Here is a 15,144-nt window from a genome sequence, read left to right on the forward strand (position 1 = left end):
CCAAGGCCACAACTGGCCAGTTTGGCCAAGGGGTGATCATGGGATACCAGATCAAAAGCTTTTTTGAAGTCAAGATATATGACATCAATCTCTTGGGATATTCAATTATTTCTGAGGTTGGCATCTGTCCGTGATGACTCCAGTCTGTTATTTAACACAGCTTGATGGTATTTTGGGAATTTTAAGTGTGTGTGGAACACTAACCTAACCCTGAAGATAGTTCATTCCTTTGACACACATCCTAAGTAAACTCTTTGCACTTCATTAGTCATCCATAAAACAAGAAAATGATGTAGCAAAAGGCTTAAGATGCAACTGTTTTCCCTGTTTGAACCCTATAGGGCCTCATCCAACATTCATGGAGGTCAGTGAGAGTTTTTTCATTAACTTTAATGGTTTTTTGATCCATTTCGTATGCAGAAGCAGCTGGCAAGGAAGCACCTACCCAATGTCCAGGGGGGCAACAAAGTGGTTGAGGGTGGGGTACATTCATTCCAGTCAAACAGAACGAAGATACACCGTCACCAGCCGGAGATCAGAAGCACAGCTACTCCAGGCAGGTGACCCACTCTTTTTGTGCTGTACTCTAGGTCTGACTATATATGGAGCCTAGATCTCCTATTTTTAATAGTTCCCTCTCAGAAGAGCATATAGGTAGAACTGTTGAACTCTGCATGATAGTATTTTCAGTAGATATGGCAAGAATAGGGCTCTGAAATAAAAATATCTGAGTGGCGTATTGATCCCATATTCCACTTCCTTGTTTTTATTAGTCAGGTCTTGTCTATTAGGAAAAGCAACTATCAGATGAGGACTGTAACTCTAGGCTGCTGTCTTATACCCAGGCATGCTAATCCCGTTTTGTTTTATACTCAGTGGCTAGGTACAGACATTATACACAAACTGGTATAAGTGATGGGAAGCCAGTCTAAACCTCTAACAGATCAGAAGTTCAGTGTGCACAGACTGGTTTAAAAATGGCAGAACCTGGTTGAAGATGGGCCTGGATGGATGTAATATCAAACTTTATCAATTTAGATTACACCGGTCTATCAGACTTCTGCACCAAAATCTTCTCCCAATTCAACTTAAGTTGCAGTCTGCCCACATCCCAAGCACCTTCTGTGGGGGGCCCTCCTTTTCCTCCCCTCCCTCCCCCCACAGGGCAGTGTGCTAGCCTTGAATGCACTCATTTGCTCCCACCAAGTGCTGGGCCAGCCCTGCCCTGCCCCTGGGATGTTAGAGCTATAACAGGATCCAGGATTGAGAATCATTCAGGGGTGATGAAGGAGGGGGAGCAGTGGCCCCCCACCCCATGGGCACCCTGAGCTGTGCTTGCTCAAGTCTGGGCGCACACAGTGGGGGGTCTCTGCTCCCCCACCTCTCACCCCTCCACCATTGCCCAGCTCAGCTGTTACAGGCAGGCAGGAGCCAGGCCTGAGAGCTGCACAGGGCTGTCAGCAGAGCTGGGCAGCAGCAGTCGGGTGGAGTGGAGGCCCCTGCTGTGTTGGCCCAGCTGTGGTCCTCCCCCAGACTAGAGCAGGCACAGCTGGCGGATGCTGCCCCCCCTGCTGCCACTGACAGCTGGCTGCTGGTAGGGGCAAGGCTGGGGAGAGATGCCCCTCCAGGAGGCCTATAGGAATGCCCCCTGCCTTCTGGCCTCAGCCAGTGCAAGCATCTGTGTGCCCACCCCACACTGAAGGGCGAACATCTGTTCCCTTTGCTCCTGATCCAGTCTCTGTAGCACAGAGAAATCTGAGTAGTTTGATTCCACCTTTGGGCTTTTTGAATGTCTGCACCTAGCCTCTTTGTGCTGCTATTTGTGATTGTGAAAGGTGCAGGGCAACAGCAAACCGTGCTCCCTGAGTTGCTCCTCTTGCTCTGATGTTTATAAACAGAAAAATAAAACTACAGGACACCCGTGTGAATGCTGTAAGGCGTAAGAACCTACCGATTTGATAACCGTGGGGCCAAGGCCCTGGATCAACATTTGTCCTCTTCAGCTTCACTAGCTAAGTCATTTTAATTGTACACTCCCAGAATAGCAAGCTATTGGAATGTGTGAAATAATGCATTTTGGCATGAGGAGCATTTTGGTGTCAAACTGTTGGTTTATTTTTTGAAATGATATTAAAATCAGCATTTGCAAAAGCTATACTAACACTGTGATAAGTACATATGCACACGGTGTAGTTCCTGACTAAGGCTTGGTTAACTGCTGTTACTTTTTGAAACTTTGGCATGGAAAACACTACTGCATATTCATATGTCTTAGGCCTAATTTTAGCCACCTAGAGACTTCATTGTGGGATGCTCATATAATTAGAAAACTTCTGGATGAAAGCTGTTTTAACTGTTCTATTATTTCTCTTCACTTAGGGAGCTGAAATGATCAGAATGCTTTCATTTGCGTGTGTGTTGGGATGTCTTTGCTTCATAAAGTTATGCCCCAAAAGATGAGGAAATCAGTAAAAATTAATTCAGGCCCTGTTAATATAATAGTAAATCCATTTTCCTAAATTAGGGTCTTGACCCGGCCTTAACATACAAGAAGCTCTTTAGATGCGCCAGCAGTCTCAGCAAGGCAAGGAAACTCTTTCTATCCATGGAGTTAAACATATCAGCAAGTTTTGAGAGATGAGGATGGAAGTTGGATGAACACATTCCATATATCAGAACTCCAAAAAGCAATTTTTCAGTGGATGTCAAAATATTCCCTTGGGTATTCTGGTGTCAATTTGAAAATTTGATTTCCTTGTGATTGACTTCAGTCAGTGATAAAGGCAAAATTCAGTGTGTGTTTCAGTGTTTGTGTTGATAAATAACCACTTAATTTACCTTGGCTACTGAAAGGTATTGAGCTGTATGTATAGTCTCTTAAGGCATTCATTACTATTGCATAATTTGTTCTCCTTTGGCGTGTTGATTGTCGTGGGGACAATGCTAAAAATAAGGACTAAAATGTTATCTAAAACAAACAACACTCCAAGCTTTATAGTTTTCCAGAGACAGCTGATTGTTCCTTTCTGCTGTTGGAATAGCATAAAATGGCCAGAGTAAATCGGGCAGGGTAGACTTGCACCTTGTCCCTGATTGCAACTAGAACCGAGCCCAGCTTGCAGGATTTCATGGGCTGGATTCCTTGTTGTCCTGCACCACACGCAGTCGTGCATATTAGTGTAAACTGAGCATAACTTACTACCAGTCTGAATTAGCAGAACTCTGTGCAATCTACTTTAGTTCAAAGCGCGAGCCATGGAGATCATAGCTCTGTTTATCTGTCTTCGCTGAAATGAAGAGGATAATTTATTAATTTATTTATTTAGGAAATGTAAACATTTTTGCTACATAAAGTAAGCTTCTCCCCCATTGTCGAATTGTACATAATCAGTGTTTCTTATAATCAACTGATTTTTACAATTGCTTCTAGGTTCATCACTTTTTTCTTATGCTTGCTTTTGCCCTGATGTGAATTAAAAATGGTTGTTATAACCGTTACGAAAAATGCGGTTTATACTATCATTACCGGCACAGTCTTAATTATAGAGCTGCCTTGCAGCATCATTTTCACAACTTGAAACAGAATTGCATTAATTCTGTACTACCTGGCTGCATGTGTGTTCTCAGTAAACACCGCTGCAGCTGAAAAGCTTGTTTCGTGGTAGAAGTGGGGAGTTAAAGGTTTCTAAACTACAAGAAAACCACTTGGGCCTATGCAAGGCATTTGATCTGCACAGAGACTTATTTCTACTGTCTCAGGCTTGTGAGCAAAGAATAATTTGTACTTCCTACCCAAGTCATCTTCAGATTTGCAGCTCTTTCTTTATCAGCGGTGCTGTTACTCTATCAAGAGCTAGATATGGTCATGGATATAATGAGGAGCCGTTGGAATGAGTAATCAGTAGAAGACTTCTGAGTAAGTTATTAATCTCTCTGTGCCATGGTTTCCCCCATACATAAAATAAGGATAGGGTAAAATTTTTGACCAGTAATCTGCATCCTGTTTTTAAGAGGCTCCTGACAACAGGGGTGGTCCTGATCTAAAACTGAATAAGAGGTGGAGAATGGACTCCCCTTGTCCCGTTTCAAACTAGATTTTCTCTCTTCTTCAAGCAAGAAGCATCCATCTACTTGTTTCTAGGGGAGATGGGATTCTGAATGCTGGTTTCACGATACAAGGACATTTTCTAGAGTAGGAACGAAATAAGACCATTGCATACACAACACAGACGGACAACTGCGTATAACACAAGCTGGAGTGTGCTTGATTTACTATATTTCAAAGCATAAATGGTACATATTCAAAGGAGGTCCAGCTCCCTTCATATAAACTGCATCATTGTTTTTTATTAAAATTAATATTTTCACTTGGGTTTTTGAGGATTTCTTTTTAATTAAATGTGAACAATGCATTCTTGAGTAATGCAGTTTCAGGCACAACCCCAAAGCACTTAGGGCTATGTAATGTCTCTGAGCTTCACATGTGGCTCCTGCCAACACTGAGGATGATGGTTTTATGCCTCCATTCAGGCGAGGCTGTCTCATCAAAATGCATGAAGCTAATTGGTGTCATGTGACTGCACATGTTCAAGAATGGAACATAATGACTGTAGGGAAATGATGGATTAAGGAAAAAAATAAAGCACCATCCACCTTTCAGTGTACATCCACCATTGTTACATACTGGAACTACACTATCCACTATCCCAGAAGGAAAGTTACTTCACCTTTAATGCTAAATGACAGCACTAAAATGCTAGAGATGACTCCTGAGGAAAGTAATGAATAGCTTAATCTTTCTGTTTATAGAGCTTAGACACGTAGACAAGACTTTTACCTTAAAAATGTTTTGCCTAAGAGACCAGTGTGCATACCGCATGTCAGCATGCCAGGCAGTCCTCTTCACACCCCGTCCCTGTCAGCTGTACTTGTTCAAAGGACTCTGTTCTCCTCAAGGCCATTTGTGATCCATTCCCCAATTCTCACGCTTGGCTGGTTTTAATCTCTTAATTTTGGTTCCTCTCTGGATCTCCTTCCTGTAACGAAGCAGGTTCCTGACTCTTCAGAACTGTACAAGTCCTGGCTCACTTTTGAGACCAACTGGCTCGCCAGACCCATCCTGATTCTCCCATGGAGAGGAGACCCGGTGGAGGCAGTAAACTTTGGACTTGGATATAAGACTCACCGGCAACTTCCCCAACCTTGTTAAGGGTATGTATAAGGCCCTCGCCAAACCTGAGGTCTGTCTTTAGATTGGAGGCTGGATTGAAAGGGTGATATCGTGGAGCTTTTTTCATCCTGTTACAGCAAATCCCCATTTCCTCCGGGTAGGACTTCTTTCCTGTCTTGCTCAAGCTTGGCAACACACTAAAGGGTGAAGAACTGGCTTCGGCATGTGTACCAGAGAAACAGGGTCTGCCCACACCCCGCTAGATTGCAGTAATATCTCCTCCAGCATGTCTGTTGGTCCTAGACTGTGATCCAAGCCCAAAGTGAGTCTTGAAGCAGGCCCACCATGCAACGCTGCAACTTGACAAGTCGGCGGGTCAGCCCAAGCCTGGATTTTTAAAGTAAGCCTTACAAAGGCTTTGTCTGTCCAGAGAAGAGTTTGCTGCACACGTATTTCTTTTTCCGCTGCTCCCCAACACAAATCATACGAACACAAGTTTACTTTGAGGTTGTAGGGTGGAGTGGACGGTGACCAAAAGGATTTAGGAGAAGGGGAGAGGGAAAACCTTTTCTAAGAAGAAAGCAACTAATTTTCTTAAATGATAGGGTAAAAATATTTATCAGTCTTTGTGGATTTTTTTTTTTCTTACATAGATGTGAATTCCCAAATTGAAATACTGCAAAATCTCAAGCTAGTTTGGGCAGGTATTGCTAGTAGGCAGAAAGGATAAGAAGAAGGAACCCTTTTCCAGAATTAGCAGCGCACAACTGTTAAATTCTTAGCCATTTATATAAGGAAGGACACACAGGCAGACACTAATAGCTTTTGCCTTGGTTTATAACCCAATTTCCATCCTTCATTGCTTGCCTTTTGAAGCACTTAGTGCCCCTGAAGAACATCCAAGAGTGGAGAGAATTTGCATTCCTCAGCAGACTCCATGAGCATCTTTGCTTTTGCTGCTATAAAGCTCTGGTCTTTTTTTTTAAAAAAAAATTTTTAAGCACAGCTAAGTGCTGTTGGGATATCATCTTGGAACATACTCTCTCGGCAGCCCTGTGAAGTTTCTTCCTTTCAAGGCTTCATCTACTGTCAGGATGTACCTGTCGATAAGATCTTTCATTTCCTGGGTGAATGGCTCAAAATCCTTCTGCCTAGCACCTGACCGCTTAAAATTCCCATCTCTGTTGTTTTCAACACACAGCAGCCGGTCCTCTGTCACAGTCGCATTTAGAAATTCCACCATTTCTTTCAGCTTGGGGATGAGGTTCTGTTTTAAGTCTTCGTAGTGAATGACAAGAAGATGTTTTCCGTATTTTAACCAGTCTAAGACGTGAGAGGCCCACCATGATGCGTAGCTGTTTACAAAGTCTGGCCATTCTAAACATTGGGGAAAAGATGGGGGGAAAATTAGATGATTTTAGTCATACTACAACTATTTTCTCAAACTTTTTCCTGGTATTACAAAGATGGGGAAAATAATAGTCCCGTGGTATTAGCTCTAATTATGGGGTGGCCAACCAGCGGCTCTGGAGCTACATGTGGCTCTTCAGAAGTTGATATAAATCTCCTTGACCAGCTTCCAAATGGTCACCGTGTGCTTGTGCAAAACCCACTGAACAGGAACTGGTTGCCGTGTGCTTGGGCAAAGATTCAAGAAGACTCGTATTAACTTCTGAAGAGCCACGTGTGGCCCCAGAGCTGCGGGCTGACCACCCCTGCTCTAATTTGTGTCCCTACAAACTTCAGGGAGCAATTGGATCATCGTTAGCTTGAAATGGCAGTAAAAAAAAAAGGCCCTTTTGACCTTAATTTAAGGACTTCCCTTTTGTAACATACTTTTCGTGGTTGGTTAGTTTTAAATGAATAATTTTTTCATTGTAGGGGATGTATGGACTTAGGATGAATAGAGGCCATGTCAAAGATCCCTCCCCAAAAAGTCTGTGTGGCTTGCCAATCCCTAATTTATAGTGCTTGGGATGCACAGGAGGCAAAGTCTGAACATACCGGTGTATTCTGTGAGGACACAGGTGTTATATAATCCAGTTTGTCAGCCATGCACCAAACAGGGAATGACATGCTCGCATCATTAAATCTTTTCATGTGGCCAGTGAACACAGGTTTCACATGTACCCTGGTCTTTATTTACCTGTAGTACAGCAACACCTGTGACATGCTTTAAAATATCCCCCAGAAAAGTCTTGGATTCTATCATATCCTCGACACTTTACAATGATTTGTTCACAGCTGTTAACTACTGCAAGGGCAAATTGTCTGCGCAGCGCAGGCGTTGAGGAAATAGGCTGAACACAAAGGTGCTATGCCAAGAGAAATTCACTCTGCCAAGATGTAAATCCCGTGGTCGCTACTAGAGCTTTAGTGCTGCGGGAGCCCTGTGACGGGGCATTTAGCTTGCTGCTAAAGGATTGCTAAAATTCAGACCTGAGGGTTGTGGAGGCCTAGCTTTGCTTAAGACCCAATTCAAAACGCAGCTCTCGCTGACTTCAGATCAGGCTTTCACCAGGAGTACCTTGCGTTTGTAGCTTGTTTGAAGCCTAGTGTAGACGCTGGTTAGCAACAGGTGGGAGGTTACCTTTGCTCTTCCAGTTCCGGTCTGTGGCGTATCCCAAGTGGCCGGCATACTTCCGATTGAATTCTGCCATGAGAGATTTGTACGGGTTCCTTATCAACAAAATGGCAGAGTCGAACATTTCAATCTCTCGCTTGCCACTTTCGTGCGTCTTCACACAGATAGTTCTTCTGCTTCTCCAGTGATCTTTTTCTCCTTTGAAGCCTGGTTTTGTTTAAAACACGCGGTTACAAGATTTAAAACACGGCCGGGTTGTGCATTATAAAGCAGAATCTAGAATGGTGCAAGATCTGGATGAAACTGAGGGACAATGAGGTTTTTTACCTAAGGCATCAGACTGAGGATTGGAAGATTTGGACTCTGCTCCTGGCTTTTTTGATGGAGAGTTGTTCATCTTATTATTTGATTCGCTTTCTGCCACAGTAATAGCCTATGCCATATCGGGACCACCTTTTTGCTGCCTCAAAATTAATGCCTAAACATACAAATATAGGGCTGAAAGGAACTTCAGGAGGTCGTCTAGTCCAGTTCCTGCATCCCAACCTGGGAGTGAATTTATCTAACTTGCACTTAAAAACTTGACAGCCCCTCTCTGTTTATCTGCTCCAGTGCCTAACTACCCTTGCAGTTAGAAGGTTATTCCTAATACCCAACCAAAATTTCCCTTGCTTTAGTTTAAGACTGATATGACTAATTCTGTCCACTGTGGACAAAGAAAATATTATTGTCCATCCTCTTTATAACAACCCTTTTTGTATTTGACAGCTATCATCCAGTTCCCCACTCCCAGTCTTCTCTAAGCTAAAAAGCCCCAGTGCTGTGCATTTGTTCTTGAATTTCATCCTACTACTGTTGGATTATTTCTCCAATTTATCAAGACCCCTTTGAATCCTAATCCTGTGTTCCAGAGTATCTGTTACTCTAGTCATATTGGTGTCATCACCCCTGGGGAATCCCACTTGGGATGACCTAGGCATAGCTGTGCCACTGGTATATTGTGAATGTTTCTCGTATTTCTGGCCTTTGCTTGGTTGCTGTTGTCAGGCTTTTGGGGGTTTTTTTTGGTTTGTTTTTGGTTTTTTTGGGTTGTTTTTTTTAAGCTTTGTTTGGAAACACTGGGTGCTAGCTGCGGCCAGGGCTGGGGATTTTGACTGACGTGCCAGTGCTCCCGCTGGGGCTTAAATGCAGAGGTTCCTGCTGAAAGGGTCTTGTCCCTCCACTCTGATACAGGTCAATTGCCATATCTGTGGTCAAGAAAGAGTTGTACCCCATGGGGTCAGATTGGTACAGATTGTGGGAGGTTTTTACCTTTCTCTCTCGTGGGGTTGGTGGGGGAGAGGTTGTGGCTGTCTTCCTTGGATCTCTTGAGTGACTTTTAACAACCTTTGCATCAGGAAGACATTGGCCATTGTGTCAGTTGATTGTAGGCTTGCTAATAGGTTAGCCAACAGATTTGTATAGGATGGTTTCAATAGGGATGATCCTGCCTCAGGCAGGGGGTTGGACTAGATGACCTCTGGAAGTCCTTCCAGCCCTACTTGTCTATAATTCTGTGATGCCTCCTCCCAGTTATACACCGAGGCATTGATGACTACTCTTTGAACATGATGATACAACTAGATAAGCACTTGCCTTACATCTAAACTGTTTCTGTACCTTACCTGTGAGAGTGTCAAGGGAGGCAGTAACAACTTAAATGGGACTAAAGTGCCTAAGGCCAAGTTTTTTTTCCAGAGCAAGTTGTGATTGTTGTGCCTCTGTTTCTGGGTAATCAGAGATGTCTTTTGGAAAGCCTGTTCCCTGGCCCTCCCACCCCCCAGCCTCAGAAAAATGTTTACTACTAGCAGATACCCAAAATCATTAATCAGCTCTAGAAAATCTTACTGTACATCCTCTGGTGCCTTAAATTCTCATCCCAAAATTTAGCAAATGTTTTGCTAAAAATGTATTTTTATAGGCCAGTTCTGAAGAAAGGACTAAAAAAGCTGGTGTGTGCGCAAGGAAAAGCCAACAGTGATGAAAAAAGACGGGCGTAATTTCCATCATCATTAACATCAATCAAAGGGAAGTCTTACTCATGGAAGCTCATGCATCTCTGATTCAGTTAATCTATAAGGTACATCTCTACCTTGCCTTCTTCAGTGGTGGAAACAGTATGCTCACTTGGGAATCTATTTGTGACTTCACAAATCAGAGCGAGCCTTTTATTCATGAAAATACTCAAGAATCGGCTCTTTTCTTTTGGTATTCTATTCAACCAGTCTCTCCTTTATGCTACATTGTGTGAGATTTAATTTTTATCAAGTATGTTTATGACTAATGACAATCTTATTCATTCCAAACAAAAGTGTCAGAACAAGGCCACGTACAGGAATTCATTTTTACTGGCAAGAATTTCTCCAAAGCTGAAGCATACGTGTGCTCAAGTCCCCTGGCTAGAGAGCTAAACAGGTGAGGTCTTCAGCCAGGAGGCACTACAGGGCTGCTTCCTGGGCTATTTCTACCTGTAGGTCAGCCCTCCAGAGGATAGTCAGTCCTCTACCCTGCCTGGAAAGGAGGCAAGGTGTCAATAGGCAGCCCCCCAGGTTTTAAATCACCTTGTGTGTAGCCCAGATGGGCTGTCCATGGGGTAACTTAAAGCCAGAGGCACAGAGAAGCAGGGCCAGAGACAGCTTTCCTCACCCTGGGTCCTGGCTTCCCAGCTTTTAAATCACTGCATGCACCACCCAGCTGAGCAGCCCACACAGCATTTAAAACCTGTGGGGTGGAAAATTGGGGTGAGGATAGCATCCCTGGCCCTGGTTTCCAGCCCCTGGGGCTCTGAAATCCCCATTTCCACTGCCCAGTGAGGTGTCAGGGGTGGCATTTGAAGCCCAGAAACTGGCTTTGGGGACAACCTCCCCAAGCCTGATTCCTGATCGCTGGGCTTTGTAGTCCCTGCCCCACTGCCTAGCTGGATGGCAGCGGTGGTATCTAAAGCTTGGGACCAGGAGCTGGGCTCGGGGGTAGCCTCCCTCAGCCCAATTCCCACTCCCCAAGTGTTGCAGTACCCACCCCTGCTGCCCAGCTAGGTGGCTGGGACAGCAATGGAAAGCCAGTAGGGGGCAAGAGTCAGGGAGCAGAAATTCTTTCACAAGACCTGGTTGAGACCTGGAAGATCTGCCAGAAAGGGGCACTTTTCCCTGGGAGAAATTCAGTGAATGCTTGTTGGCTGCTTATTTCTACCAGGAGAACAGCGATTCTCCCGGTAGAAATGTAATGCTTGTACATGGTCGAAGTAAGATTTGCATATTAAAACTGACGTTTGTTGTTGCGCCTCTCTGACAACAATACCTTTGTTATACAGGGTCCCATCAAAGTAATAGCTTCCAGTGTAGAATCCCGTGGCATGTTCTATTAAATGACGAGCCCACGTATTCCCAGCCCCAGGAAAACTCGACAGAGCAACAAACACTTTGGATTTGGTTGTCAGGAACTTCCTGTCTGTGCATCGGGTGTCTGTAAACACAAAATGTATTTCATTGTTAGCACAGTGTCCTCTTAGTAATTTTACTGAGAGCTATTGATTACCTGGGTTGCTGCTTCATTTTTCTGTTTATACCACAGGATATTAATTTGACTTCAGCAGTGATTCACCTACTTCCAAAAATTAATTCAGCCTTAAGAGGCCAAAGAGATTATTCTTACTACAGGTTTTCATTGGCTTTGTGTTAAGCAACGCTTTGTTAGAAGAACTGTGGCAAACTGTTGTACTTGCCAGCAAGTTGAGGTAAAAGCTTCTTCATGATTGTTTGTTAACAGCTATTTGCCTGGCAGCCTGGCTCTTCACTGAAAGCCTGAAGGTGCCATTATACCTGTAAATCAAAAGCTTTATAGGGAGTGCCACCTCCTGGAATTCAGTTAAGCCTCTTCTATGTGATTTTTAAAAGGGTCCGTGTTCGTTAAAAATGCAGTTTGCATTTATTTCCAGTTGGCATTAAGCACCTAATTTCCATAGGTGCCTTTGAGAATCCTAATGGTGGTGTTTTGGGCACCATTACAAATTGAAATTGGTGGTAAGTAAGGTGACCATATGTCCTGGATTGGTGGGGACAGTCCCAGATTTTGGAAGCTGTCTCTGTGTCCATCATTGGAAAAAATTGATATGAAAGTCCTGGGTTGGTCAAAAATTGATAGGAAAGTTCGATTTTCTCCAGGGAGGCCAGCTAATGGGCTGATCCCTGATCTGGACTCTGCTGGGCTGTGAGTGGAGTCTCTGGCCCAGTAGACTGGGGTAAGTGGAGCTGCAGGGTCATTGCCCAGCCCTGCTCCTGGGAGTTTTGGGAGAAATTGGAGCCCTTGGAACCACAATGAGAAAGGGAGAATAACGTTATCAGTAACTATGCAGACACGACAAGGAAGAACGAGGTGGGAGAAAAGGGCAAAGAACCTTAAAGTATTTTGAAACCATTCATTCAGGAATTGCTTTTCCTGGCACTGAAATGAAGCCATTGCTAAGACAGAAAACAGAAGCTTTTTTTTCAGCAGTTGATGATAAAGCCACAAAACAGTTTAGCCAAGGGGAAAAACTGGTCACCACGTGCTACAGAAACTGCAAGGATAATTTAGAAAGAAGCAGGCAGAAATTTTTGCTCTGAGCATCAGGGCCAGCTAACCCCCTCTATGACCACTTGATATAAATGAGTGTAGTTTTTATTGACTTCGTGGATCTACGCCCAATAAGGAACTGACTGGTTACAGCTTTTACCTTGCACTGGAGTCTGGTAGACATGACAATAATTTTCCTCTCTTGGCACTTTGACTGTGCTGCTGATATTCTGCAGCCTACTACAGAACAGCCTGTCCATGCTGTCGTGAAGTGTGAAGTGTGTGGTGGGGTAACCGCAGTAGCATTCTGGCCCGCTGACAACTGCCAGGGGAAACTCCTATCGGGGGGGAGAAAAAAATGGTTAGCTATGTAAATGCCACAACAGCAACAATCTTCAGAGCATGCTGTTAATGTAGGAACAAACATAAATCTTTGGAAGGGAACTAGAAGGAATGATTGCGCATTGTTTTTCATGTGGGCTTGGAGCTGGAGCCCATATCATGTGATAGCTTTTTTCTGAAACATGCACTTGTTGAAAATTTTCAACTGAAACATTTTCCAGTTCTGTTTGCTATAACGTTTAAGGCCGGAAAGGACTATTGTGGTCTTCTGCTCTGACATTTTACAGAACCTAGGCCTTACAATTCCACCCAGTCACTTCTGCAGTAGAGGAAATTACCATATTTACTTAAATACAAGACATAGTTTTCCTTCCTCTTGTAATTAATGAATAGAAGACATACTTTTCCCTTATAACGCATACAAAGAAATCACACTACATACAATGTCTAACATAAAGCTTCTGCGAAAAGCAGCATGTGCTCAGCAATGGAAATCAACTACGATGCTGATTAAATGGAGCCAATGCTGTGCATGACTCTAAAACACATGGTCCACATAGGACAGACATGCTGATGGGGAATTTTTTTTATTTTTTTTTGTGGCCCTTAAAAAAAATGGTCAGGTGTTTCCTCTGTATGGAACTGGCACTGGGTCTGGAGTATTGCAAATACCAGGCCAGTATTGGGAGGGCCTGAGCCAGCCCTGACACCTTTTTGGTGCCAAAAATGCTACGTCTGAAAGGCCAGGATGCTGATGAGAACCTAAATTTTTTTTTTTTTTTAATAATATATTTCGTGTTCCAGATCAAATTAGCTAAATCGGTTCCAAATCATACCAATTGAGTAGAATACAATTGTTTCAAAAACCATGTAGATTGAGCAGAAAGAACTCAATCGTTCTAAACGCCATGTACAGTGCTATAACCAGCAAGCATCCTCCATCCCAAACTCTCATTCTGGGATTTCAGATACTTCCAAATCCATTGGGAGGCATCCTACATGCAGGCCCAAGCCCACAGGACTCGGATGCCTCTACTAGGCTCCAGCAGCAGGGAGGGACCACAAGGATAGATTAGTACAGCCCATCTGAATAAGCCACATTGTAGTGCCCGTTTAAGCACAGTCCCCCTCACTGCTGATTCTTTTACCATCCATGGTGAGCCACAAAATTGCATACAGTTCACCCATAATCCCCCTGTTGGCCTTTCGCTCAGCTTGGCCTGTATGATTAGTGGGGCCCCAGCCGCATTGAGGTGAAGTTGAACCAAGTTGGCCTGCGCCATACATATACATTTTTGGAGAATCCCAGGACTTGACAAGAACACCCAATTCCAGTTGTGATTGGGGGCTAATTAGCACATGCATCCTTCACAGGGGGCAACTGGAGTGCACACACATATTAAGAAGTGCTGAGCTGTGAAGTCACCATGGCTTGAAATGCTGCTGACTCTGGTGGGACCCAGCTCAGTGAACTATGTAGTAAACCACAGACCTTTGGCTTTGGCCCAATATCATGCACAGTTTCTCCTACATACATGTAGGTGCCAAAGTGCTGCTCAAAAGTATAGTTTTGGAGTACCTGTATGAGAATTTGCAGCAGTTTCAAAAAAAGTAACATGCATCAATTGTGGGTAAACTGAGTGCATGGGTAGCATATGGATATTGCTACAGCCATGTTAAATTTCAAGGACAGTGTTGTCAGATTTGCTCCTCACTTCCACCTGCTTGGGGAGAGTAGGGTCTGACAGTAAAGAGGTGGCGAATGGGCTGCCAGGGGAAAAAAAGTTGGGGGGAAACGAAGTAAAGACCCCCAGATCTATTTTCCCCTGTTATAGCTGTGGGAGGGGAAAAAAATTCAAGGCAAACATCCAATATTTAGATTCTGTACCTGAGAAATTATAACCTTTTATGAATTTTGCCATGCATAGAATCCAATTATGGGGAGGGGTTGTCTTCTCTTCCAGTAAATAGGGCATTCTTTGTAGCAGTCAACAACCCTAATTACAATAACTTGATACTGAAATACAACATGCAGCTTTTAGAAAGGCATCCACCCGTGGCATTCTTAAAGACAATATCACTTCATCAGCTGATACAAAGCATCATGGCTCAGTTAATATTAATGCAACTTGTGTGGAAGAAGCTTGGACTGCAAGAATTCCATTTTCAGGAAAAAGGATTGGGTGGGGGGGTGGGAAGCAGGGGGTCACCAGATTAAGTGCTAAAGCTACTTATAGGAACAATCCAAGTCCGCCAAGAAGAAACATTTCACAGTCTGATTCATTCACACGTCGGAGAACAACAGTGTTTTCCAAGAGGCGTTTTGCATATCTTTTGGGAGGGAGTCCCCAAGGCTGCTGCATAATAAGTAGTCATTTAAATACAAAACCAAGCAGTTTGGTGCAGGATTCTGGGCACATTTCTTGATTTTGCCTTTTGAACAGTTCTTAAAAGAATT

The 15,144-nt window shown here is 43.7% G+C and overlaps 1 protein-coding gene across 3 annotated transcripts in view; it reads right to left on the reverse strand.

Moving 5' to 3' along the window:
* Positions 1 to 4,259: 4,259 nt before the first annotated feature.
* Positions 4,260 to 15,144, reverse strand: part of WSCD1 (WSC domain containing 1) — a 51,495-nt gene continuing 40,610 nt past the window's right edge. For all 3 annotated transcript variants that reach the window (XM_019545550.1, XM_019545551.1, XM_019545552.1), the window contains 4 exons: positions 12,505 to 12,682; positions 11,091 to 11,255; positions 7,761 to 7,961; positions 4,260 to 6,547 (listed from right to left, as the gene is read on the reverse strand). In XM_019545550.1, the coding sequence (XP_019401095.1) occupies positions 6,195 to 6,547; positions 7,761 to 7,961; positions 11,091 to 11,255; positions 12,505 to 12,682 (897 nt within the window). In that variant the 3' untranslated portion in view covers positions 4,260 to 6,194. The remainder of the gene's footprint in view (positions 6,548 to 7,760; positions 7,962 to 11,090; positions 11,256 to 12,504; positions 12,683 to 15,144) is intronic.

Source organism: Crocodylus porosus, unplaced genomic scaffold (genome assembly GCF_001723895.1).
Source record: "Crocodylus porosus isolate Cpor-Errol unplaced genomic scaffold, CroPor_comp1, whole genome shotgun sequence".
Lineage (NCBI taxonomy): Eukaryota > Metazoa > Chordata > Crocodylia > Crocodylidae > Crocodylus > Crocodylus porosus.